The sequence below is a fragment of the Solanum lycopersicum genome, chromosome 11, assembly GCF_036512215.1.
Source record: "Solanum lycopersicum chromosome 11, SLM_r2.1".
Taxonomy (NCBI): domain Eukaryota; kingdom Viridiplantae; phylum Streptophyta; class Magnoliopsida; order Solanales; family Solanaceae; genus Solanum; species Solanum lycopersicum.
Window position 1 is genome coordinate 6,114,085 of NC_090810.1, and position 27,114 is coordinate 6,141,198.

Sequence of the window (27,114 nt, forward strand, 5' to 3'; positions counted from 1 at the left end):
AAAATATACGTAATAACCTTGTCTATGTTTGGTATGAAGGAAAATGTTTTTTAATTTTCTCAGGGATAATGCCCAAGTACCCCCTCAACCTATGCCCGAAATCTCAGAGACACACTTATACTATACTAAGATCCTATTACCCCCTGAACTTATTTTATTAATAATTTTTTACCCTTTTTTAGCTTACGTGGCACTATCTTGTGGGTCCAACGATGGTTGACTTTTTTTTCGAACTAGAGTCACGTAGGCTAAAAAGGGGTAGAAAATTACATATAAAGTAAGTTCAGGGGGGTAATAGGACCTTAATATAGTATAAGTGTGTCCCTGAGATTTCGGGCATAGGTTGGGGGTACTTGAGAATTTTCCCATTTTCTCATGTTTGGTTGGGGACAAAAGTTTTGAAAAATGTTTTCCAAATCAATTCATTTCCTTCAAAATTAAGGAAAATGAATTTCCTTCAAAAATTAAGGAAAACATTATCCAAAACTCTCCTCCAATTTTAAATTACATTTTTTTGGGAAAAACAACAAAAAATTTTTAGAAAAAATCAATTTTAATTATTATTTTTTACCCGATTCTTGATCCCCACCCACCAACCAGTGTCCAGCCCCCACCCCTCTCCAACCCCACCCCTCCCCAAAAAATAATTTTGTTTTTTAAAAATATTTTCAACTTCAAAATTTTATTTTTAAACCCTACCCCCTCCCCTCCGGCCAGCCCCCCACCCACCTCCAACCCCCAAAAAAATTAATTTTATTTTTTGAAAATACTATAAAGTTCAAATTTTTATTTTTTCGCTCCTACCCCCTCCCCCACCCTACCACCACCCCAAATAAAAATTATTTTTAAATAATATTTTCAATATCATAAATTATTTTTTACAAAAATAAAAGATGTCTCTCAAAATATTTTTCATTCATAAATCAAACACTAAAAATCATTTTCGGAAAATATTTTCATTCACCAACCAAACATGAGAAAATAAATACAAAATCTACTTGTTTTCGAGGAATACATTTTCTAGGAAAACATTTTCCATGAAAAACATTTTCCTTCGTACCAAACACACCTCTTTATGTGAATATATATAGACAGTTTTAGTTTTTGATTAACAGGAAAACATTTTTCATGAAAAACATTTTCCTTCGTACCAAACACACCTCTTTACATGAACATATATAGACAATTTTAGTTTTTGATTAACTTTTGATAATTTTCTTACTTTATTTAAATTTGAGATAGAAAATCGATAGAAGAAGGTGCTCCTGACATTAGAAAAAAAAAGTGAAGTAAAATATATCATCATTACTGCATGAAAATTTGTTACACACTATATGTTCAATTTGAATAACTCAACACAAAATTTTCTCAATTTCAATCTTTATGCCTTTATATACTCTGTTGGCTCTATATATATATATATATTTGTTGGGTTTGTGGTCCTCTAGCTATTTCTAAGTAGACACAACACATTCTTCTCTGTTCAACTTGTCTTCTCACTCATTTTCAAAGGTTCTCTCATAAAGAGGAAACAGACTAACCTAGCTCGACTCGTTATAATTTGAATAGAAGAAAATTATTTTATAAAGTGACATAATTTTGTCAAAAATTCTTCAAGTTTCCCTTTGAAACTTGCATGTGCCCACAACTCCATATTAGTTCCAAATACATATGCATCTCCACTTCATGTTAAGGCAAGGGAAAGAAAGAACTTTAAAAAGATATATGCCCTAGCTCCTTATCCCATAAGATTGATTGTCCAATAAGTTATTAGCCTAGTATATACTAATTAATTTTATTTATAACATAACATTATGTGTGAAAATATCGCTTACTTAGTTTTTATTTATCGATCTCCATTCAAATTTAACTTTGAAATCGTATAATTTTTTCACAATATTGAGCAGGAGTCCTATTAAAAAACCTGCTAGTGGAGAGAGACCTCCTAGGGATTAGAGACATAGGGTTAAAGAAAGCAAAAAAGGATCTTTTGTATATTAATCCTGCATAATCTCAAATATTATAGGTAGACCACTAAACTACACCCTTATTTTATTTGCCATTTAAAGACCAAATTTAAAGAAGGTTGTTGGTTATTTTTTGTCACTCATTATTATTCTAGATTTATAGTATAGTATAATAGATAGGTTAAATTTTGAGAAAATGCTAATGAATTAATTCCCTTCCAAATCCTTCAAACACATGTGTGGAGGCAACAAACACATTATATTCTGGACCACTACTCATATATGCCAAAAATATATGGGTACCTTATATTATATACTTTTGAAATAGTGGTGGATCCAAAGGGAAATTTACACTATAGATAGATAGTAACTTTTGATATATAAGGTATAATCAGAAGAAAATTTTATTGAGAATATTATTTTTAATTTGTTTTACGCGGTTTAATTTTAAATTTAATCGGATCGCATTATTACTATGATGTCATGGAGTTTGAAGCCAAAAAGTAGTAAAGAATTAAATTGTTGTGTCATTTTCTATCACAAAACTACAAGGAGTTTTTTCCATACAAAATTCCACTTCTTCCAGCTGTTATCCAATTCATGAACTTTCCTACTCTTATAAAATTCTTCTTCTTTTTAAGTGAAAATTACATTTTACACAAAAAAGATCAATATTGTATGCAAAATTAATATACATAATTTGGACAAAATTTAATAAGTTCACATGAATCTGTAACTAATTCTTTATATCTGTGTGCCTTTGATTCGTTGCTTTATTATATGATGTTATTTGATTAGACATAAAAAGTGTACACACGAATAAGATATTTCTAAAATTGAATTAGCCAGTGAATGATTTTTGAAAATCGTTAGTAAATATATCAATGTTAAATATTTTTAAGTTATTCAAAATGAAATTAAAACTTGTGATCACGATTAGTCATGGTTATTGATTACGTACCACATACGTGATGAAAGAATAAGATTTTTATTTGAGTTTTGTGAATAAAAAAAATATTACTTAAAAAAAAGTGTATACTACTTAAATGAATATTATATCATATAAAATTTAAATTAATCGAGATTATAAAATAAATACCGAAGATCAAAAAAAACGAGAGGAGACGTGTACACATGTATGCAAGTAACAGTGGGAGTGCAGAAAATTCAACGATCTCTAGTGAATATGTTTTAGTCCCACCACTAAATTTCAAACGATAGGTCCTTAGCCATCTTCATGTCTTAATATATACACTTGCACATCACATACCCTACTTGTGTTATTTTTTTCCGTATCAAAGCTTTAACTAATTTGAATATCTGAATTCACTCTATATAAGGTCATTTAAGGTGGAAACGTACATAAATAAAATTTATTTCATATGTAAAAATTAAATTGAGACTTCATTAATTAGTGACAAACATATCGATCATATTCATCTCGTTATCCTCATTATTGATCTCTAGCTACTATATTGTCAACTCAATACACTATGGGACCAAGTCCTTGCTTTTAAGTACTATTGTTATTTTTTTGTATAGTCTTTTTGTATAGTGATTGAGAATCTAATGCCTAAAAAATTTAAGATTTTCGATACAAATTAAGTTTGTCAGCGGAGAGCAAGTACTTGTTTAAGATCATACCAAAAAAAAAAGCATAATTGATGTGCTATATATATGTGAATATTCATGTTTAGTTTGGAAAATCGAGCAAGTTAATGAAATACAAAAAATAATTATCGATTAAAAAAGTATGTACTTTTGAATGATTGTAAACTTCATAAGCGCATAATTTTAAAAAAATTGTACAATAGTATTCTGCGTCGTAGCTAATTTTGAATAAGCAAAGTCTAAATTTAAAATGTATGAATTATAAACTTTATACTTAACATCATCAGAGGCGGGTCTACGATTTGAAGGTCGGGGGTGTCACGACATTTAAGTAAGATAAAAGTACTGGTTGGTTTAATTTTGGGTTACAATTTCGGTTATTAATTTTATTTTATTTTATAAACAAATTGATCAAATGTGCCTATAGTAATAATTTTTTTTAGATATTATGTAATCAGCGATAACTAAATAATTCAATTTTTATTTTCTTTTTGGAGTTAAATGTCTTATTCGCTGAAATTTTGAGAGAGAAAAATCACGATAAAATTTGAGCTTGTATAAACCATCTAATAATATTAACATAATTTATTCATTCTTCCATTGACTTTATGTGTTGCTGGAGATACATAGTTGGGAAATGATAAAAATTATAGTTTCAGCCTATTCATCTTACTTAGCAAAAACGTCCGTGAAAATCGAAAGATCTTTAAATTTTTTAAAAAAACATTTTTGAAACTTATGTTTTTTTCTAAAAAATTATTTAAATATATTCTTCATAATATTTATTTGACGCTCATAATTCAATACTCATTAATTAATAAAACAAAATAAACACGTTACACTCAAATCAGTAGATTAATAATTAGTGCGAGAGAAAGTAAAAAAATAAAAATTAATTATGAAAAGGAATCAATTTGAATTAATAAAGAACAGTAAATAAATAAAAATGAATGGAGAAAAAGAAAAGAAAAAAAAGAAGCAAGCAAAAAAAATTAAAAATAAATATAGTTGCAGAGGTTTGAACGGGTTGACAAGGTGGTAAACCCTCTCCTTTGCCAATTAGGCTATTTCGTTTTTTAATCACTGAGTAGCAAAAATAATATATATTTAATTATATATATATATATATATATAACGTTTTTTTTAAAATACTGAGTATCGTGACACCCCATCCGTACACCTAAAACTGCCCCTGAACATCATATATAACTAGCTAGTTAACTAATTACTGATTCACAAAATATATCTATATATATTTAATAGATTTATCCAAATATGAATTCCTTCGAAGCCATACTTTAATTAATATTATAGCTTCATTTCAACTTTCAAAGTTACCCCAAGAACTCGTTAAATATGTATGTATATTGAATTTTCCTAGTGTCTAGAGTGTATTTATTTTTTTTGAAAAAATTGACATTGCAAAATTTTGACTCCGTTATTGTTCATTATAATAATCGGTCACCATACATGAATATAATTTTTTTTGTTTTCTAAAGTTCAAACAAGAAATTCTAAGTTAGTAAAATGGTGAGATAATATTTTAGATAGCCATTCAATTATGAGATCTTGTCTCTTCAATTAAAAATTAAAATTAAATAACTTTTTATACAAAAAATTTATAATTAACTGATCATATGAGATATTATCTCGTAAAGTGATAGGCTAATGACAATTCTTTTTTAATTTTTCAATTTATCAAACACAGGTAGTCCATTCAATTAACAAAAAACACATAGTGGAGCACCAATTTTCATAAATTTACTCTTACTTGGCGAATATTTAAGTGAAGTTAATTTTAATATTGATTTCCGACATCACTTTCGCTTTAATTAATCTCGACAAAAAATCATATTTTCTTATATTATAAGTATTTAAAGATATATTTTTTTAATTTTTATTGGTCTTACTAAATCTTAAGACAATACTCATTTTTGTTTTAGTCAATCTCAAAAAAAGTCATATTTTCTTATATTATAAATATTTAAGGTATGTTTCTTTTTTATTTTTATTGGTCTTACTTAATTTTAAAGATAAAGTCATTTTTGTTTTGGTCAATCTCAAAAAAAGTCATATTTCTTTATATTATAAGTATTTAAAGATACAATTCTCTTTTATTTTTATTAATCTTATTTAATCTTTAAGATAATAATCCAATATATTTACGAAGAGAGAAAAAAATAAGTCAACATTGTAATATGACTATTTTCTGAAAGAGAATTATATTAAATATTTCAAAATTTTATATCTTGAATTCTGTGATAGGTCAAATATTATCACATAAAATAAGACGGTGGGAGTACGTTTTTCTGTGGGCAGCACACATGCTTCTCTTTACACGTTTCATAATTAACGGTCAACTCAACGTTGAAAACCCAGTTCAATAAATAAACAATTAAACTCCAATGAAACAATTAACGCCGTTCATTTCTCCGTTAGTTTACACGTGGCCCCACAGTCCTACGTGGAACTATTTATGGGTCCCAATTGAAAAACCACGTGTACAACATAGTAACTTTTTAGTCAGAATGAGTAAAGAGTGTGTCAGTACCAATATGGCACGTGAGAATCACATGCTCACCCATGCCCCACTTTTTCCTATTTTTATTGGTCCAATTAATTTTTTTTATATATATATATAAATATATACCATTGAAAATGCACATCACTTTTTCTTCCAAAGTCAAAATTAAAATACTTTTTGATTAAATAAAAAAAAGAAGAAGGATAAGAAAAAATAGTTCTTGGCTCATATAGGTATGTTACATGCTCTTCCTTTCAAATTTCGAGTTTTAAATATAGAAAAAAATTTATATTTATAAAAATTCTCAATCAGTTGAATTTCAAAACAAAGTAAAGTGAAAAAAAAATCCTCATTTTTTTCTGATTGAATAGATTGAAGTTATATTTAATTATTTGATTTGATTATAGTATAATTGAGGTAGTGTGGGGATTAGAAAGAAGTTTTATAATTAACTATTACGTATGATTACTTTTTGTGTCCATACGTATGCAAAACAGAGATTCTAGAGGCCTAAATTATTGTTGAACCCATAAAACATTCTCCTAAATAATAATATCATATAATATAATATTAGATATTTTATAATATATTAAAATTACAACTCACAAGCTTCCAAGAACATATTCATATACTTGTCGTAAATAATTGAATTTATTTAATTTGTCCTTTCAAATCAAAGACTTAAGTCAAAGTTCATTTTGAACTTTAGGAGACGAGTATTTTGAAAAAAATTACTAACGATAACAACAACTTACCTATCTAATTTATCGAGTTCTGAATTCTAAGTAAATAACTTTTAATTTACTTAATTAATTTAAAAAAATTACAGTGAGGATTTAGCCAGATTTTTAATAATATTTATGTTTTTTTTTCTTACAAATATCTACTTACCAAAATTTACGTACCAAACATCTTACTTAACAAAATTTACTTACCAAACGAACGTCTATATATAGATACTTCATATTACATCAAACACCTTGTCATTTTTTGAAATTTGCGGTCGGAGAGGCTGATTACAAAATAACAGTGGAACTCTCACCAACAAGGTGAAGAATGATTATCCGATACGATTATTTTTATATGTTTATAATTCTTCTGTGAAAATTCCGATCCGGCCATTTAGTTACTATAAATATAGAAATAAAAGGGTATTTTAGTAATAATACATACTGTAACTAACTTTGTCTTCCCTACAGGCTTATATAACGACATCAAAGTACAGAGCATTGGCAGAGTATTAGCTCTTTCAAAATTTCACACTTCCAATGTCCACCAAAAGCTCCGTCCAACCACCACCGCTCTCCTCCGCCGATGGCGGCGGCGGAGGAGGCAAGCTTAACGGAGATGCATCCTCCACCAACGATGAGAGATGTTCGGTGGAGGAGGTAGCTTTGGTAGTCCCAGAAACCGATGACCCGAGTTTACCTGTAATGACATTCCGGGCATGGTTTCTGGGACTCTCATCTTGCACTATCTTGATTTTCCTAAACACTTTTTTCATTTACAGAACTCAGCCATTAACAATTTCAGCAATTTTGATGCAAATTGCTGTTCTTCCAATTGGGAAATTCATGGCTGCTACACTTCCGAAGAAGAGCTTTGCTATATTCGGTAGATGGGGTTCGTTCAGTTTGAATCCGGGGCCGTTTAATATCAAAGAGCACGTTGTTATTACAGTTATGGCGAATTGTGGAGTTTCAATTGGGGGTGGTGATGCTTATTCAATTGGAGCTATTACTGTTATGAGGGCTTATTATAATCAGAGTGTCAGCTTCCTCTGTTCTCTTATTATCGTCTTGACTACTCAGGTACTTCTTTAATCTCAAAACTTACACTCCATTTTCGTTGAATTTTGTGTCTTGAATGTTCGTGTATAGAGGCGGAGCCAGTATTTTTATTATGAGTGTGTAAATAGTGTAATTTTCCGAGGGTGAGGTTTGGGGATGGTCTATCCTTTCCTAGATTGCATTTTGTGGATATGTTGTTGTTGTTTGATTTGAGAGGGGGGTGGGTGTGAGGTTTGCGTATACTCTATCCTGCTCAGATCAGATCACATTTTGTGAAAGTATACCGGATATGTTGTAGTTGTAACCTTGAAGTGTTTGATTTGAGTTTGAGGTTTGCGTATATTCTATCCTGCTCAGCTCAGATCAGATCACATTTTGTGGAAGTATATGGGATATGTTGTATTTGTAGTGTTTGATTTGAGTTTGAGTTGGTCACTAGAAAACAAAACAAAAAGATAAGGGGAAAGCGTTGAAGTTAAGCACACTATTTGAAACTATAGTGCAAGTAGGCGTTTGGACGATTGATATTTGAGGGAACAAAATGTACTATTGAGATATTTGGATATCGAGGTGTGTTTGGACATGCATTTGACTTGAAAAACATTTTGTTAGTGGAAAAAAAAAGATTCACTTAAATTTTTTTTGGTTAAAATCACTTTTCGCAACTTGAAAACTCATCTTCAATTTATATTTTGAAGAAGTAGAAACTTTGTATGAAAAAAAAAGCTCTAATATCTTTGTTTTTTTTTGTATATTTCATGCATTATTTACTTTGAAGAAAACATTTTCGACAATCTAAGATAACCTAACATTGGAGTAATTTTATTAACAAAAATGTTTATAGGTGAACATTTTTCCGCAAATCTGGAAAGAATTTATTTCTGATAGTTATGAATTTTGTACAGATATTGGGGTATGGATGGGCGGGAATGTTGAGGAGATACCTCGTTGACCCTGTCGATATGTGGTGGCCTTCAAACCTTGCTCAAGTTTCTCTATTCAGGTTCACCTGATCTCTTTTGTAACTATGTTATGGCTGTCCATTTGTCTAAATAAAATTTGTGATTTTTCGAATGCAACAGTGACCAAATTCCTCACAATTCAAATATCATCGTTGTTGTTCGTGTTTTCATATCTACATTCATGACTTTTTTTACGACAGGGCACTTCACGAAAAGGAACCAAAAACAAGAGGCTTCACAAGGATGAAGTTTTTCCTTATATTTATGGCTGCAAGCTTTGCATACTACGCTCTCCCAGGCTATCTATTCCCAATTTTGACCTTCTTCTCATGGGTCTGTTGGGCGTATCCACATAGTATCACAGCTCAACAAATTGGCTCGGGATATCATGGCCTCGGTGTGGGTGCTTTTACCCTTGATTGGGCTGGCATATCAGCTTATCATGGCAGTCCACTAGTGACACCGTGGTCCTCGATTCTAAATGTTGCCGTTGGATTTATCATGTTCATATACATCATTATTCCTCTATGTTACTGGAAGTACAACACTTTTGATGCTCAAAAGTTTCCTATCTTTTCAAATCAGTTGTTCACAGCTAGCGGCCACAAATACGACACCACTAAAATCTTGACTCCACAATTCGATCTCAATATTGCTGCTTATGAGAAGTACAGCAAGCTCTACCTCAGTCCTTTGTTTGCCCTCTCAATCGGATCGGGATTTGCAAGGTTTACAGCTACCCTCACACATGTTGCGCTATTTCATGGAAGGTTAGCCTCTCATAAAGCTTTATACTTTTGAATTTCTTAGAACTTGTCGCTTATTCTTGAACATTGAAATGAGATTCGTTGAAGTTTGACTAGAGTTATGTAAAGCAATTTAAACTCCATTGCTTCTTAAAGAGAGAAATAACATGTTGATTTTTGATAGTAGTTATTATCTCGAACAGTCACCTGTCTTCTTGAACTGACAATCTGTTTCATTTCAACTCGGATAGTGATATTTGGAAGCAAAGTAGATCAGCGGTGAAGAATGTCAAAATGGATATTCATGCAAAATTGATGAAGAGTTACAAGCAAGTCCCTCAGTGGTGGTTTCTCGCGTTATTGGTAGGTAGCATAGCCCTATCACTTCTGATGTGTTTCGTGTGGAAAGAAGACGTGCAGCTGCCGTGGTGGGGCTTGTTGTTTGCATTTGGTCTTGCTTTTATTGTTACTCTCCCTATAGGAGTCATTCAAGCGACTACTAATCAGGTGATGTCTTAATTCTATTTTCCTAATAGCTTATGTGCTATTTCGATAATCTTTGCCTCGATGTTGACCTTATATTCGTTATTGCATTGCAGCAACCCGGATATGACATAATTGCACAGTTCATAATTGGTTATATCCTCCCAGGAAAACCAATTGCGAATTTGCTTTTCAAAATCTATGGCCGGACTAGTACTGTTCATGCTCTCTCCTTTTTAGCTGATCTTAAACTTGGTCACTACATGAAAATTCCGCCACGATGCATGTACACAGCTCAGGTTAGTAACTTCTTTCTTTGCGTTTCACTATTTGAACTAATAAGTAGTAACACATATTCAAAGATGTCTGTTTATTTCACGTCTTCCAGCTCGTGGGAACACTGGTTGCTGGTACAATCAACCTTGCTGTAGCATGGTGGATGCTAGGAAGCATCGATAACATTTGTGACGTTGAAGCTCTTCATCCGGACAGCCCATGGACCTGTCCTAAATTCCGAGTGACATTTGATGCATCTGTGATATGGGGTCTAATTGGACCAGAACGGTTATTTGGTCCGGGAGGATTATATAGGAATTTGGTATGGTTATTCCTCATAGGTGCATTGCTACCGGTGCCTATTTGGGTGCTAAGCAAAATGTTCCCGGAAAAGAAATGGATTCCCTTGATCAACATACCTGTTATATCATATGGTTTCGCGGGAATGCCACCAGCAACACCAACAAATATAGCTAGCTGGCTTATAACAGGTATGATATTCAACTATTTCGTGTTCAAATACAGAAAAGAGTGGTGGAAGAAATACAACTACGTTCTGTCAGCTGCGTTGGATGCTGGAACAGCTTTCATGGGTGTTTTACTGTTTTTCGCGTTGCAAAACGAGGGGAAGAACTTGAAATGGTGGGGAACAGAGTTGGATCATTGTCCCTTAGCAACTTGTCCAACAGCTCCTGGGATTATAGTACAAGGATGTCCTGTTTTCAACTAGGCATAACAAGTATGAATGAATGAATGGTGTTTGAATATTTTTACATAAGTTTAGTATTTAGACTTTTCGAGGTTCAAACAAGTCCACACATGTAATTTTGAAGTAACTGATAATAGCTTTTTGTGTTGAGTAAATGATTTGATTATCAGTCAATGCTTCTCCATGAGTTAATTTTCTACCTATTTCGTTTTTCAACTATTTTCCCATGATTTGTATTATCTTATTACTATGGGAATTGATACATCACCGTTAGTAGAGAGATAAAAATGATGTATGCTGACTTAAGGAAGTTGTTTGACCCACATAAAGAGTTGGAGGCGGCTAAGAACATCCCATCCCGTAAGAGTTAAGCCCTTTCGGCATGTTAAACGTGCCATAAATGAACTTTTATTGGACTCAAAGATATCCCGCTAAGAAGTAGGGATGACAATGGGCTGGGCGTGGTGGGCTTCAGGCTATGTGGGGCGGGGCAGGTTTAAGGTTATGCGGAGCGGGGCGGACGCAGGGCGGTTGAAGTGGGTTTTAAAAAAAATTGATGTGGAGTGGGGCGGGTTGCTGGTATACGTGATTTTATGTGGGGTTCAAATTTAATTTTAACTTTTTACGCATTATTGAGTGATAGAGCGTTATTCCTTAGAAAATTCCATTAAAGCTACTAAAATATTGAAGATAATAAATGAAAATGGTTCGATAAATAATAATATAATTTCTTGCATTGCATGTTTCCCAATTGACCTCTCAAAAATAGAATTTCAAGTCATTATCCTATTAAATTAATACAACTCAATGAATAAATGAATTTACTTTTATGAATTTCATTTTTAGTATCAAACATAACTAGAAAGATAAACTATTTAAAAAATTATGCGGGACGGGTTTATGCGGGCGCGGGATGGACGGATTGAAAATGAAAAGTGTTGCGAGGCGAATTAAAATTCTTATGTATTAAGTTCAACCTGCACCGCCCCGTCCTACATCGCTCCATTACCATCCCTAATAAGAAAGAGGATATGTCCATATATATTCTTATGATATGAAATTGTTCTATTTTGAATACGATAAGTTATTAGGATTATGAAATTTTTTTTACACAAGTCTTCATTAATAGAATTGACATACATATATACATAAGGAGAAATTAATTGAATAGATATATGTACTAATTTTATTAATGAGAAATAGAAGCTTTTAACTTATTATGTTCACTCATTATAATAACCCAAACTAAAATCTAGAAAAAAATAAAACTTTGTATGATAATTAAAATGAAATATAAAATAAAGTAGTTGGTCAAAACCAACCCCACCAAAAATTCCCAAAATGAATACATTATAGTATATGGTTTTAGGAGTATTTATTGAACTCAATTTTGGTCAACAAAGAAAGAAATAAACGTACATAGTTGGTCAAAACCAATCCCACCAAAATTCCCATTGTGGTTTTATTTATTTTATTTATTATGTGATTTGTTCAACTAATAAATTCAGTCATAAATGTTTTATTACTTGTTTCCAATAGAGTACCAATAAAATAGTTGATCAAGTTACAATTAATGGTGGGGCTTGGCTTTATATCTTCCACTAAATCTTTATATTTTACATTGATATATCAAAATAATCTAAACGTTATTTTTATATTACCATAACATTTAAGAAAATATCTACATGTTATACTCTATATACTGTCTCAATTTATATGACATTTTTTATATTTTGAGAGTCAAACAGTTTAAGTTTGATCGAAATTTTGCGCATGAAATTTTCAATTTTTTAAAAATAAAATTTATATATTTGTAAACTACGTAAAAAATACTATGAGTCGCAATAATTGATAATTCAAAATGTTTAAAAGGTTTATGAAAAATTTACGGTCAAAGATAGACTTGTTTGACTCTTGGAATCCGAAAGGTGTAGGGGTGACTGGACAGTGTTAAAAAAAAACATGTGTCTTAGGCCCCCAAATTTAAGGGGCCTCATTTTTAATAATAATAGATATAAGTTATTGTTTTTTTTAACAAATATTGAATACTATTTGTAGGAAAAAATAAACTTTTCATGAAAATGAAGGAATTATTAAAACAAATTTGACATATTTGGAGTACTATATCTCATGAAAAATAATTTAAAATATGAATGATTGTATTATCAATTGAAAACCAGAAGAAACCAATTATATAAATGTTATTAATAATTCACGTTCAAAGCCCCGTTTGATTTTTGTCTTAGGCCACTAATATGCGTAAGCCGCTCCTCGAAAGGTGACATATAAAATGGGACGGAGAAAATATTGCATGTTATTATAGATAATCTAACTAAATATTTAGTGTAAAAATTCGATAGATATTTATTAAACTCTTAGAATGTGTCTGGTTGGGGGAACAAGTTAACACGAGATTAATTATCTCGTCATTTTATCTAAATCAATTATAAAATAAATTCATAAAACTAATCTCGAAATCAGTTATTCTTTATCTCTCGTACAAATGAGCCCCTCTTGGAAAATTAATATTTCTTGTCTGCTTGTATAGGTGCTGATAAGATTAGGCTACCAACCTACCGTTAATCTTCCAACTTAATTTATGTGCAAATTAAATTAAAAGAAACCATATATAGTTGACATATATAGTAGCTACCTTTTCCATAAAATTTGTCTCTTCATTTCATTCCATATATATATACACACATCTATTGATACAAATTAAGGATTTCATATATATATATTAAAGATGATCCAAGAAAATATTGTGATATTATTATCCTTATTATTAATTGTGCCAATAAGTTGGGCAATTAATAATCCATTAATAGAACTTTCAAGTAGAGAAGAATTGGCTAAGATAGCTGGTTATGGTGAAGAAAAACTCTCTACTGTTTTCCTACATGGTACTCTTCTTTGTGGTCACACACCACATCCAGTTCCAGGTTAATTTCTACTTTTTTTTATACAATCGTACGTTCGTTTTGTTATTATAACATCATATATTATGACATAACATGAAGGAAAAAAGAATAACTATATCTCCGAATTACCGTAAATAGTATGCATATGCCCTCTGTCATACTTTTGGGACATTGGTGTTCCAGTTGTCCAAAAAAAAACATATATACCCTTTATACTAACAGACATACACGTGTCTAATCTTTTTCACCCATCCGACATTCATTAAATACCAGATCAACGGATAAGATTGTGCCCCATGTCCCTCATTTAGTCTTCCGATAGATTGGAGGGCATATATGCTCTAGTTTTTGGACGACAAGAGCATCAATATTCCAAAAGTATAACAGAGGGTATTCGTATACGATAGTTTGGAAGTAGTTGTCATTTTCCCCTAATATAGTTCGGGGTATAGTTTTCCTTTTCCCCTAATATGAAAGATCGATTATAAAAACATGATTATTATGAAAAGCTCTGACTGTATTAATATGATGATCAGGTGCATCTGTGGCGGTGTATTGTGGAACTAGTGGGCCGGGTCGGGTAAGGAAATCATCATGGGCCAAAAATGTAACAAATGAAAGTGGAGATTTTATAATAGATGTCCCTTCTCATCTCCATGCTAATATTCATGATCCAAATCTATGTCACATTCAAATTCTTCACCTCCCAAAGGACTACTCACTTTGTCATCATCATTCTACAAAAAGGAAAACATTCACACTGACATCGTCCAATATTGGCGTTCGCGTTTACACAACTCCAACAATTTACCTGACCCCTAAAGCTAGCTCCCGAGTATAATCCACGATAAGAGAAGAAGAGAAGAGATGGCACAATTTCTTGAGATGGCGCTTTAGTCACACACATTGAGTTGTGCACTCGTGATGTTAAATTTTTATGTACAATTTTGTGTAGCTTCTAATCAAGTGTGTTGTACGTAAAAAGAGTGATATTATGTTTATGTTACGTGAGAAAATCCATTTTCATTATTACATTAACATGTATTAAAAAAAAAGTGATTAGTAAACGTTATTTTACGATAAAACTAAAGTAATTTTTGCTTTCTGGGCCCCTCTTATTAGAAAAAATGACACTTCCAAATGTCTATGCCATTTTCAGTACGCTGAGCACTCAATTTTTGATAGAGACTAACAACCACCCATATACACCTTTTTTTTAAAAAAAACAACATGTATTTAATATCCGCTTTAAGACTTGATTAATTCGTATTCATATTGAAAAGTCTCATTTTAAGAGATAAATATGTCATATCCCCGATTCAAATGCAAAATTTCTAATCAAGTATAAAAAAATATTTATCGCTTCATAACAATCTTTGACGATACACGCGACCACTCTTAGCTATAATAACCATCAATTTACTTATCTAGTTATCTTCTTCTCAAAGTGCTAATTAACCCATATTTTCTTTTTCTTTTTTTTAAACAAAAAAATTAGTCATGTACCCACAATTTTAAAGGGAAAATTAATAATTAGTGGCAAAATTAAGTTAAAACGAAAATGATTTTTTTAAAAAAAAGATCCATTTTGTATTTGGATTAAGTTATTATGAACAAACAGTTAAAAACATTTTCACATATCAGTACTATTGGACCTATAATAACAAGTTAATCGGTTACTCCCTCTGTCCCTATTTACTTGAAAATATTTCTTTTTTTGATTGTCCTTATTTACTTGTTCATTTTGATAAATTAAAAAAGGACAAATTTTTTTTCTATTATATCTTCATTTAAATTTCTTAAAAATTTTTTAAGTTTTAATTCATTATTTGTGAAATCATAATTAATAAGGATAAAATTATAATTTAATTATGCTAGTTAAAAGGTCACATAGATTAAAAGGAAAAAGGTCAGTGGAACCCTGCATGCAATGTGATATCCAAATGGCATTTAACAACTTTCGTTAATAAAAAGAACACTTTTGATTCAGACGAAAAGAATAGTTTTAAATAAAAATATAATTTATATATATATATATATATATATATATATATGCTATTCATGATATCATCATTGAAACTTAAAAGTAAGTGATTGAAGTTACCTTTGAGTAATGGAGAAGTCTATTATAGTAGATGATTTTTTAATCCAAGAAATGAAGAATTTCACAAAAAGTAAAAAAGAAAAGAAAAGGGATGATGTGACTCAATTATCTTTAAGGCCCACTGGACTCAGCAAACCAATACATCATAATTGGGCCACTACTCTTTCTATCCCCGAATAAACTAGGGAAAATTGTATATAATAGCAATCTAATAACCTAAATTAAATGGAATAGCTAGGATTTGATTAAATTGTGCTCCATAGCAAACATTAGCTAAAATTTTCCAGCGTCTCTCTCCCAAAAATCTCGCTCGCCACTCTCCATTCTCGCTCGCCTCTCTCGCTTTATACACAGAAGTGTATAATTCTGTTTCTGTTTTGTATAAAGCGAGAGAAAATTGTATATACAATGCAAAAATGTATATCTTCGTGTTATACACTTAATTATACAATTTACAAACATTTTACTTCAAATATTACAGAGAAAAAAGCCAACGAATTATACAATTGCGAATTATACAATTGCAGTGAAATACAATTTTCTGTAGCTTTATACAATAGAAGTGTATATATTGTGTTTCTGTTTTTGTATAAAGCGAGAAAAACATATATCTTCTTGCTATACACTTATAATTATGCAATATACATACATTTTAATTCGATTCAACTGTATGCAAAATAAATTATACAATTGCAGTGAAATAGGCCAGCGAATTATACAATTTAGGTCAGCTAATTATATAATTGTATATGTATAGCAAATTATACAGTTTTATGTTTGCTATGGAGCGCAATTATGCAAAGTTTGCTATAGCATACAAATATGAATTTTTTGTTTGCTATATGTGAAAGTTGCCCAATAAACTACCCTTTTCTTTTTTATTTATGATAAAATTTTAAGGAAAAAATTACTTTAATAAATTTATTTTAATAAATAACTATTGGTTTTAGCGATATTTTTTATTAATTATTATTTAGTAGTAATACTATGTTAAATCTGTAATAAGTATTAAAATTGAATTAAGTGTGCAATATATATATATAAATATATATATATATATATATATGTAATATAACTATTTTAAAAAATACACTATGATTATTTGGTAAAAAAATTGACATATTATATTATAAGTGTACTAAAATAAATGATAAATACATTATTTATCAATAAAACTTATATTATATGTGAATAATAAATTATTTTTTGTAATATAAATTTAAAATATATTATAAAATATCTTTAAAAAAGTAAAAATAAAAAATAATATTATTATTATAAATGATAAATACTTTTTATTTATAATATATTTATATAAGTTTCTCAACTTAAAATAAGTTGATGCAGTACTTATTCGTTCTTTATTAAAATAGTAAAGTGACATAATTTCTATGGTTTTTTTAACTATGTGTATACATCAAAGAGAAAAAAATTACTTCATGTATCTTAATCATGTGACTCACTTTCCTTTAATCAACTTTAATAAAAGAAATAATATAATTATATATTTATAATATAAATTAATCTAATTTTAAAATTCTTTCATTATTCATAGTCAATTTTGATTATGATTTTTAAAAATCAAATACTGATACGTGAATAGGGATTGATGGAATAGCAATAACAGTTACTTACTCATTTCAATACGTTTATCTTGCTTTCTTTTTAATTCATTCTTTTCTTGTTGTAACTTTTAATTCTAAACTTTTTAAATTAAATTAAAATAAAAACCGATAAGTACGTTGAAATAGAAAGAGTGTAATAAAATATAATGAAAAAATCTTTTGGTTTGAGTTTGATAATAATATTTTATCTATGTTATTTTACCTTTTTAAATTATCTTTTAATTTTAATTATAATAAAAAAGTATATTATACTATTTTAAATTTCTGACTAAATTCTGATCAAATTTTTTAGCCATTTAACATTACTCTAATATAATTAGTCAATATAAAATATCGTTCAAATCACAAAAACTAATATAGTATCAAAGCTGATACACAATATAAACATAAAATAATTGAGCTTTCAAAGCTGATACACAATATAAACGTAAAATAATTGAGCTTCGATGCGAATATAGAAGAAATAAGAAAAAACATATTTCCAGAGTCGTTGGATTGCACTTATAGTATCAATTTTCACTTTTCTTGAAATTATATTATTATTTTCTGGTGTGTTCCTCACTTCACTCATCAGCACTCAATTTAATCTAAAATCTAAATGGAACCACAAAATCCAATTCTTCTTCCCTTCAATTCTCCATAAACATTTTTTTAGAACTTGTTAGTCTCAAAGTTAATTGTGATGCCATAAAAAAAAGTAGTGGGTAAACCGTATTTATATAGTTATACACAATAAAGGAATCACTTTTTTGTAGATTCTTTTCTGGGTTTTGTTTTAAAAAAAATACAAACTTTAATGGGGAATGTTAATGGAAGAGAAGAAATTGATCAATCTAGTGTTGGGATACAAGAAACTATGGATGCTAGAGATGGTGAATTTATGGGTCAATCTCCACCTTCAAGTCCTAGGGCTTCTCATTCTCCATTGATGTTTAGACCTCAGGTCAGTTCTTGACAAAAAAAATAAATGAAGGGGGTTTCTTTTTTTTTTTTTTGGTTGATTGTAGATTGGGTTGTTTGTTTGGATGTAAAGATTTGATCTTTTGGAGGATGTGATGTAGATTTAGGCTGGAAAATTGAAGAAAGGTTGTTACTTTGAACAATTTTGAACTTTTATGGGGAATTAATAAATTTGTTTTGTGATCAATTGATAAACTTTCATGATTCTTGTCATCTGTTGTTCTATCGTTGGTGGACAGAGTTACTTGTACTTGTTGGTGGTGGGAGGTGGAATTAGTTGAGGTGACCGCAAGTTGGCCTGGACTCCACGGTCATAATATAAAAAAACTTTAATGATTGTTTCCTCACATAATGGAATTCAGAATTTGAATTGAAGTGTTTTACAGCAATATTCAGATTGTTTGAAAGTTGGCAAGTGCTACCTGTTGTATGTATTGTAGGATGATTGAAACATATAGACACCGAAGATGGGGGGGAAAATTGGCTTTAGGGAGTTCTTGTTAAGCACTAATGAGCATTTTAAGTTATCTAGCAAGAATGGTTACATCTATGTATGTTTTGTTTATTTCTTATCAGAACTTGGTCCTGGATGTTGATCTTCTTATAGGCCGGGGGGTTTCTTTTGAGAGGGAATATGTGATTATGTTTGTTTTGAAATGTTTTGTATCAGATGCCAGTAGTCCCTTTACAAAGACCCGAGGAGTTGCACATCTCAAACCCTTCGTGGATGCAAAACACCTCAGGGTACGAAGACTTGAATGAGGAGAAAGGAGTTCCCACACTGATATCATGGACCTATGAAGGCAAAGACATTGCCGTTGAGGGATCATGGGATAATTGGAAATCAAGGTTTTTTAAGCTTGATTTTATTTATTCGCGTTTTACATTGAAAAAGACGATTCTCTACTTTTTGAGGTTTAAGATTGCAAGTTGACTCTGAAAAACTAAGGCTCTGTTTCTCAGGAACATTTTGCAAAGATCTGGGAAAGATTTCACCATTTTGAAGGTGCTTCCTTCCGGAGTTTACCAGTATAGGTTTATAGTTGATGGACAATGGAGGTGTTCCCCTGACTTGCCATGCGTTCAGGATGAAGCGGGGAATACTTACAATATTTTGGATGTGAAGGTACATTTGTCATCTAAAAATTTTCTCAGTCTATTTTCTCTCAAGGATAGTTTCTATTGTATCTCCTATTACAAGGATCAAGGCGAAAATAGAAACTGGACGTCCAATAGGGATGTAGCTTATACATGCACAATATCAAAATTTAAGTACTTATTGTGGGCCTTTGAGATTGTCTGTACATGACCTCGCTTTACTCGTCAATGTGAAGAAAAATCAGAGTCAGATTAACTACCTTGTCAAACCAAGAAGAGAATAATCATTATTTGTTATGCAACTGTAAGATATTAGTTTCCGAAATGAAGTTTTGGGCTTGTGAACAGTGAACACTGTAAGGGAGTTGAGTTACAACTATGGATATCTCTCTAGCCTGGGCTTTTTTTTTTCTCTGTGATAATCTCATCATTGAAACAAGAAGTGTCAGCATATGGATCCATGCCCTGTTCAAAAATGGCATGGATATAGATTGTAAGTGTTTTGATCACAAATGTGGATATACTAAATCTGGCCTTTTTATCAGTCTTAGCCATAACTTAGACAAAAAAATGTCGTTATATTATGGTGTCAATGCCTCACAAACTGTGAATTGCTAGAGCCCTTGAGATGAAATACCTGGAGATGTTTTTGTCTTGTCAAAGCAAATCACAGACCAAAAAAAAATTGGGGGAAGGCTTCTTGAAACTCATGGGGACTTGGCAAATAGTTGAACAATGTGAAAACAAAAACGAGTAAAAAAAAAACATATACGCAAACATATATGCCTGTCTTTTTTGGGCTTTTGGTGTAGACTTGAAGAAGTCAACTCAGTGGATAGGATTTTCGATCTTTTCAGCTTCCTATTTTAATGTAAAGGAACTGAGCGTTTGTAATTTTGGCACAATCTTTGTGCTGACATGTATAAAGACCTATTATTATTCTCCAAAAGAAAACAACGAAAGCAAAAGATCCATATAGGTGAGATACGAAACACTTGAGATTTAGGTCTAGTTGTATTGATACACTTACATTTGCCCCATTGGTTTGCTAGGAGTCATTTTCGTTAAGAGATTTCTATGTCACTAGATGGATTATACTAAGATTTAGAGAACCTCCAGTTGTACTTTTTTCTAAAAATTCATAATTTAGAGAACCCCTCGTCTTGTACAACTCTTATCTTGAGTATTGGCATGAAACTGACTCAAATTGAGTGGAATAGACATATACGTATAGCCAACCTAACTACTTTCTTGTTATTGACATGTAATTGCTGTTGTACCAACTATAGAGGGGAAAGGAAGAAGCAAATACAGCGTTGCTGCTGCTTGAAACTTGGCTTATGAATGCCTCATATGCCTTCTACTTTAGCACCTGCTTCCCGTCCCCAAACGTATTGCTATTCAAAATGGTCGCAGAAAAGAAATGCTACCAAACTTGAGTTACTAAATTTCGATGTGTATATTTTATACGTACTTTAATGTAGCAGAGAAGAAGTAATGAAAGTAATGGGTGAAAAGTCAATATCACGTCAAATTTAGATATGATTAAGTGAGACAGTTGAATTCTTGAAATTTGTTGAATATAGAAAAATGTCAAGTCTTCTTAGTCTCTATCTCAGTTGCGCAACTACTTATCTTGAAAGAAAACTATCTAAGCAGATTAGATGACTGTGAAAGGTAAAAGAGTGTTGCAACGGATAGGCTGAAAGTACTTACTATTTTCATTTCGGGGGTACCCAAACGTATATTCTTAGTACTGTCCTAATGATCACAGTCGTTAGTCCTTCATTTCCTACTGCCAATTGATTCGATTAGCTCTGTAAGTCACAAGTTGACTAAGGTTATGGTTGATTAAAATTATATTAACAAAACTTGTGTTTGTTTGATGTATGATGCAGGATTATGTACCTGAAGATATCGAAAGCATTTCTGGTTTTGAACCTCCTCTTTCCCCAGATTCCAGCTACAGTAACTTGGAACTTGGAGCTGAGGACTACGCCAAGGAGCCACCTTTAGTTCCACCTCATCTACAAATGACTTTGCTTAACGTTCCATCATCTCCCATGGAAATTCTTCCACCTCCTTTATCAAGACCTCAACATGTCGTACTTAACCACCTGTACATGCAGAAGGGAAAGAGTAACCCATCTCTGGTAGCACTCAGTTCAACTAATCGATTCCTGTTCAAATACGTGACAGTGGTACTTTACAAGTCCATACAGAGGTGAACATACGTCTCTTGATAACTTTACGTTCAGTAGTGACAAATGATTAGAAGTAACATCTCAAGATAAGTAGCAGAGGAATGTGTTAGACATACTGTCAATTTACCTGTAATCACTTATACGTATCGCCTTTTATTCGCAATTACAACATGTAATATAACACGATTGAAAGAGAGAAACTGTGCTTGTTGTATGATGTTTCAGTTTTTGAATGGAATCCATGAACCATAATCTCTTGTTGAATGAAAATTTTGGCAAATGGATGGATTCTTTCATATTTAACTTAATTAATCGGTAAAGATATATTAATTGTGTTCATATCCATTAGACATCTCTATAACAGTCTAAGTCATATTCTAAAATTAACATTTTTTTCGTAAAAATTAATTATGCATGTGATGTTATTTATATCGATCTTAAAAATTTTGGTATATATTAGCTAATTATAACAATTTGAAGTGCTTTTAGAACCTTCACCCACGGTTGAAATTGGAGATAGGCTAATCATGTGGCACGTAATAAATAAGAGATGAAACTTAAATTTTTTTTTGAAAAAAAAGGGAAGTGGACAAATATAACCCTAAATAATGGTAAATGATATGTAAGTATTTTTTGTCACAATTTTGAGACATAAGCGTTTCTGTTGTTTAAAAATTAGAATATTTACGTCCACTGATTCAACATTTATTGAATATCAGATCACGGATATAATTATATCAGGTGTTTTTATTTAGTCTTTCTGTCAGAGTGAAGGTCACATATACTTTAATTTTTTTAAGATAAAGATATTAATTTCCTAAAAATATGATGGAAAGTATCATATTATTTACGATTGTTCAAGGGTATATTCGTCCGTTTTGTTTAAAAAAAAGTTGTTAATTCGGTGATTCCTTTCCCTTTTACCCCATTTTACTTTGCTTTTACCAGTCATCCACTTTCCTTCCGCCGCCGCTTTATATTACTTTTTTTTTTACCTCTACAATGGAACCTCTCATCGACGGCGACGGCCATCCACCAAACGACATCACTTCATTCGCTGATAATCTTGCTCCTTTCCCTGAATCTACTAACGTCGTTTACGAGAATCCATCTGCCGTTATTGCTCCGCCGGGAATCCACCGCCTTCCGGTTTCCCCTGTACGTAAACTCCGACCAGTGCGGTTTGGAAACGGACGAAACTATGTCGATATGGTGGACAGCAACTGTGATATTGACGAAGCTTTGATGACTTGCACCAGTGATTTAGGGTTTTTAAGTCAGTTTTCTGCTCAAAATGCGTCTACGGTGTTGCCCATGGAGTGTGGATTTGTTAATTCTTTGGATGAGAATGGCGTCGCTAAATGCTCTGAGGTGGGGATTTCGGCAGTTCAGCAAATGAAATCGGAGTTAGATGCTGATTGCTTTAATTTGATCTCGCAATCTCGTATTTTGGAGACTGAATTTAGGTAATTTTTGTATTATTAATTAATTAGATTATGTGAGCAAAAGTAATTATTATTCGTAATTGCATTATTTTTATATTATATTAACTTTCTAATATCCAATTGTTTTTGTTGCTAATTACTGTTGTCACATAAAGTACTTGATGTCATTACCAGTAAACTTTAAATTTAAGTTTTGTCAAAAACAAAATTAAGCTTTTTGATACTTACTTTAGAATAAGTTTCAAAACCTTTTGATATTAGAAATGGTTCATACTTTTTATTCTTTCTTCACACTTTATGCCTTAGAAGTCGAATCTACGTCAATTAGTAGATTGGTGGTTGATGTCATAGTGAGGGTCTATTGGAAACAACTTCTCAACGTCTGCGGTTTTGGGTGAAGTCTATGTTTACTCTACCTCCGTAGAAGGACTACATTGGGTGTTTTGTTGTTGTGGTTGATGTTTATATGGGAAAGAAAGCGGCTAATAAGGTCTTGAATCTGTACGGTTGGTTGCATTTGTATTAACGGTTGCCTACTTACTGCTGAAGTCTAATTTTTCATGCCAGCAACATAGTTCTGATGGATCATGTAACCTATTGTAATCCAGATAATCACATGACAATGATTTATTTGAATAACAGAAGTGATTTTCTAGGAAAGATTGGTTTCTCCAACTAAATTCTGAACATACGATACTTATGTTTCGAGAATCTGTGAATTTCCCTAGCCATAACTTTCTTCTAATTAGTATGTGAGAAACCTGATACGATTGGTATTTATGATTTACCTTGATGCAGCTCATCTTCTGACAGTGAATCATCCGAGCCTATTGAAGAACATTTAAATAGGAAAAGGAAGAGGGGAACACGGAAGAGTCTTAAATTAAGTCTTGAAGACATGGTAAAGAAGTTGATGGACAAGCAAGAGCAGATGCACAAACAATTAATAGAGATGCTAGAGAAGAAGGAAGAGGAGAGAATCATTCGGGAAGAAGCTTGGAAGCAGCAAGAGGTAGAAAGGGCAAAGCGGGATGTGGAGTTGAGAGCTGAAGAGACATCTAGAAACTTGGCTCTTATTGCTTTCCTTGAGAATCTGTTAGGTGAAGATTTCCAAATTCCAAAATCATCAGAAGTAACAAGTCTCGTTAAAGATGAAGGTGAAGTTCATGGTCAAGAAGCTGACATTAGATCCGATCCATGTAATAGGAGATGGCCAAAACTTGAAGTACAAGCCCTTGTATCAGTTCGTACTCGTTTAGATCACAAGTTTCTTAAAGGAGCTAAAGGATCCGTGTGGGAAGAGGTAGCGGATGGATTGGCTAAGATGGGTTACATTCGAACAGCAAAGAAGTGTAAAGAGAAATGGGAGAACATTAACAAGTACTATAAAAGGACAATCGACAGTGGTAAGACGCGTCCAAAAAACTACAGATCGTGTCCCTATTTCCATGAATTGGACTCACTTTATAAGAACGGACTGCTTAACCAAGGTGCTGGGAATTGTGTCAAGATTGAGACAGAAAATAAGAATGTGGATCCGGAAGAGTAAATATTGCCCGGATATTTCTTACTGCCTCATCCGTGTTGAAGGATGTGTTTATCCGATGGAGGATCGATCAGGCTCTCTCCCCAAATACTTTGGTTGAACTTCACCTTGACAAACAAACACCAGGGACCTATTGCTGCTGTAATGTCATGATAGATGTAAGCATATCTCTATTGATGCTCTTTGAAATGTCTTCAGAGGGGAATTGTAGATTCTTGTACTGTTTTACTTGTTCTTACATGGATTCTGGTATCAAGAGTTCTCCATTGTAGTTTATAAAATTTTAGTAAGATATGGCTAGACTCTGTTTTGTTTTGCCCTTCAGTTTCACATTCACGCCCTCATAATTTATACACTAACGATGATTTATTAAAATACCAAAAAAAAAATGACAAATGTATACTTTACTTTATCATTACAACGTAACAAAACGCTACAAGTGATCAACATGGGTCATGGTGAACGTCATTTTCACCCTTAATCAGAGGTTTCGGGTTGGAAAAAATTTTATGGGGAGCGGCACCTCGAATGGGTCTTGCATAATGTGATCCAAATTTAGTCGAAACTTTTCGTTACAAGTTGAAGATGTTTTTTCAGATTTATGGCATTTTTAGGATAGATTGTTCTATTTTTCTGTCCATTTATAATCCATGGTGTTCGAGTAAGCTTTGTTCTTGGTATAAAAATTTGAAGGAGAAAGTGAAAAGATTAGGACAACAAAGTCTCAATTTCCTAAAATCATTGTGAAATTTAAATTAAAAAAATTACTTTTTTCTAAGTATAATGATGAAATTGAGTGAAAAATAGTAAAAATATGAGAAGAAAATGAAATTTAAGTGTCAATCTGAAAATATTTGCTAAGAAGAAAATGACAGAAGAACATTTATGAAGGTAATAAGAGGAACATGACAAAGAAGAAAACCGAGGGGATGTGTTGAAAAAATTATTTTTTTGACTTTATGCCTAATTTATTTTTATTTTTAATTTAATTTCCATATCAATTTTGAAATGATATTAATTACACTTTAAATAAGAATAAATATAAAGTCACTTTGTAAACCGATTTCATTCATGTATAATCTAATAAAGTATATCTTTTAAATGTGATATCGTAATCCATAAAAATTAATTTGTATAGCAATTTCATAAATAATTAATCAAACATAAAGCATCAATTCTTATAGTCATTATACACATGCATTACATATAAAACATTTTTATATATAACTTATATAAAAATATTAGGCTTAAGTAATATGCGGCCCCTTAAAGTTGTTCACATAATTCACTTAGACACTTCAACTAGGACTATTACCTATTAGACACTTTAATATTAAAGAATATGTATCTATTGAACATAAAACGAAAACTTTTTTTAAAAATATTTTGCGTTTAATTCACGCACATTGTCTTAAAAAATGACAAATAAAATTATAACACTTGACACATGGACCCAGTCTAGCAATAAAATATAATTTTTTAATTTAAAAAAAGGGAGAAGGGTCAAATATGCCCCTAAACTATTTGAAAAGGTTTAGATATATCCTCCGTTTAAAGTTTGGTCCATTTATACCCTCGCCGTCCAACTTTTGGTCTACATATGCCCTTTTGGGCGTTAGTTGGTCAACTCGGAATATCCAACTCATTTTACTTTTATTTAAATGTCAAATGAATTTTCCACGTTATTTTTATGTATTATCACTTGGCATTTATATTCAAGGGAAAAGGGTCAAATATGCCCCTAAACTATTCGAAAGGTCTAGATATACCCCCATTTAAAGTTTGGTCAATTTATACCCTCGCGTCCAAACTTTTGGTCTACATATGCCCTTATGGGTGTTAGTTGGTCAATTCGAAATATCCAACTCATTTTACTTTTCTTTAAATGCCAAATGGATTTTTCACATCATTTTTGTATATTATTACTTGACATTTATATTAAAATAGAAAGGGGTCTACTGTGCCCCTAACTATCCGACCTAATTTTAAAACACATATACGACCCGTCTTTTAAATAATCTATACAACTCAACCCTTTTTTTTAAATACCCTATATGGGTCGGATTAGGGCATAATTGAACCATTTAAATGGCGAACACTATCGTGCTCTGATTGGAACCGTCGAGGAATCAATGGCACGACA

General features: G+C 31.5%; 4 protein-coding genes across 5 annotated transcripts; all 4 read left to right on the forward strand.

Moving 5' to 3' along the window:
• Positions 1–6,237: 6,237 nt before the first annotated feature.
• Positions 6,238–11,242, forward strand: LOC101265194 (oligopeptide transporter 3). Of its 2 annotated transcripts, none has more exons than XM_019211035.3 (7): positions 6,238–6,335; positions 7,302–7,913; positions 8,798–8,895; positions 9,055–9,624; positions 9,852–10,107; positions 10,200–10,382; positions 10,472–11,242. In XM_019211035.3, exons 2-7 carry the CDS (start codon positions 7,371–7,373, stop codon positions 11,087–11,089), a joined length of 2,268 nt encoding a protein of 755 aa, XP_019066580.1. In that variant the 5' UTR covers positions 6,238–6,335; positions 7,302–7,370; the 3' UTR covers positions 11,090–11,242. The 2 variants fall into 2 exon arrangements, with proteins under 2 accessions (XP_019066580.1, XP_004250295.1); XM_004250247.5 differs by lacking the exon at positions 6,238–6,335 and adding an exon at positions 7,023–7,151.
• Positions 11,243–13,754: 2,512 nt separating this feature from the next.
• LOC101265501 (uncharacterized) lies at positions 13,755–15,005 on the forward strand. Its single transcript, XM_004250248.5, has 2 exons — positions 13,755–14,010; positions 14,526–15,005. Exons 1-2 carry the CDS (start codon positions 13,815–13,817, stop codon positions 14,828–14,830), a joined length of 501 nt encoding a protein of 166 aa, XP_004250296.1. The 5' UTR covers positions 13,755–13,814; the 3' UTR covers positions 14,831–15,005.
• Positions 15,006–18,514: 3,509 nt separating this feature from the next.
• Positions 18,515–22,004, forward strand: LOC101055582 (Tau2). Its single transcript, NM_001279247.1, has 4 exons — positions 18,515–18,661; positions 19,349–19,527; positions 19,642–19,804; positions 21,675–22,004. The coding sequence occupies exons 1-4, from the start codon at positions 18,515–18,517 to the stop codon at positions 22,002–22,004; spliced, it is 819 nt and encodes a 272-aa protein (NP_001266176.1).
• Positions 22,005–22,543: 539 nt separating this feature from the next.
• Positions 22,544–25,295, forward strand: LOC101251840 (trihelix transcription factor GT-2). Its single transcript, XM_004250513.5, has 2 exons — positions 22,544–23,446; positions 24,224–25,295. The coding sequence occupies exons 1-2, from the start codon at positions 22,983–22,985 to the stop codon at positions 24,972–24,974; spliced, it is 1,215 nt and encodes a 404-aa protein (XP_004250561.1). The 5' UTR covers positions 22,544–22,982; the 3' UTR covers positions 24,975–25,295.
• Positions 25,296–27,114: the final 1,819 nt, after the last annotated feature.

Excerpts from the sequence above, each read along its gene's own strand:
- LOC101265194 (XM_019211035.3), top strand. The coding sequence starts at position 7,371 with ATGTCCACCAAAAGCTCCGTCCAACCACCACCGCTCTCCTCCGCCGAT. Across the intron at positions 10,108-10,199 it reads TTCAAGCGACTACTAATCAG|CAACCCGGATATGACATAAT; the intron begins GTGATGTCTTAA and ends ATTGCATTGCAG. Across the intron at positions 10,383-10,471 it reads GATGCATGTACACAGCTCAG|CTCGTGGGAACACTGGTTGC; the intron begins GTTAGTAACTTC and ends CACGTCTTCCAG.
- LOC101265501 (XM_004250248.5), top strand. The coding sequence starts at position 13,815 with ATGATCCAAGAAAATATTGTGATATTATTATCCTTATTATTAATTGTG. Across the intron at positions 14,011-14,525 it reads CACACCACATCCAGTTCCAG|GTGCATCTGTGGCGGTGTAT; the intron begins GTTAATTTCTAC and ends TATGATGATCAG.
- LOC101055582 (NM_001279247.1), top strand. The coding sequence starts at position 18,515 with ATGGGGAATGTTAATGGAAGAGAAGAAATTGATCAATCTAGTGTTGGG. Across the intron at positions 19,528-19,641 it reads TGGGATAATTGGAAATCAAG|GAACATTTTGCAAAGATCTG; the intron begins GTTTTTTAAGCT and ends TCTGTTTCTCAG. Across the intron at positions 19,805-21,674 it reads ACAATATTTTGGATGTGAAG|GATTATGTACCTGAAGATAT; the intron begins GTACATTTGTCA and ends TGTATGATGCAG.
- LOC101251840 (XM_004250513.5), top strand. The coding sequence starts at position 22,983 with ATGGAACCTCTCATCGACGGCGACGGCCATCCACCAAACGACATCACT. Across the intron at positions 23,447-24,223 it reads ATTTTGGAGACTGAATTTAG|CTCATCTTCTGACAGTGAAT; the intron begins GTAATTTTTGTA and ends ACCTTGATGCAG.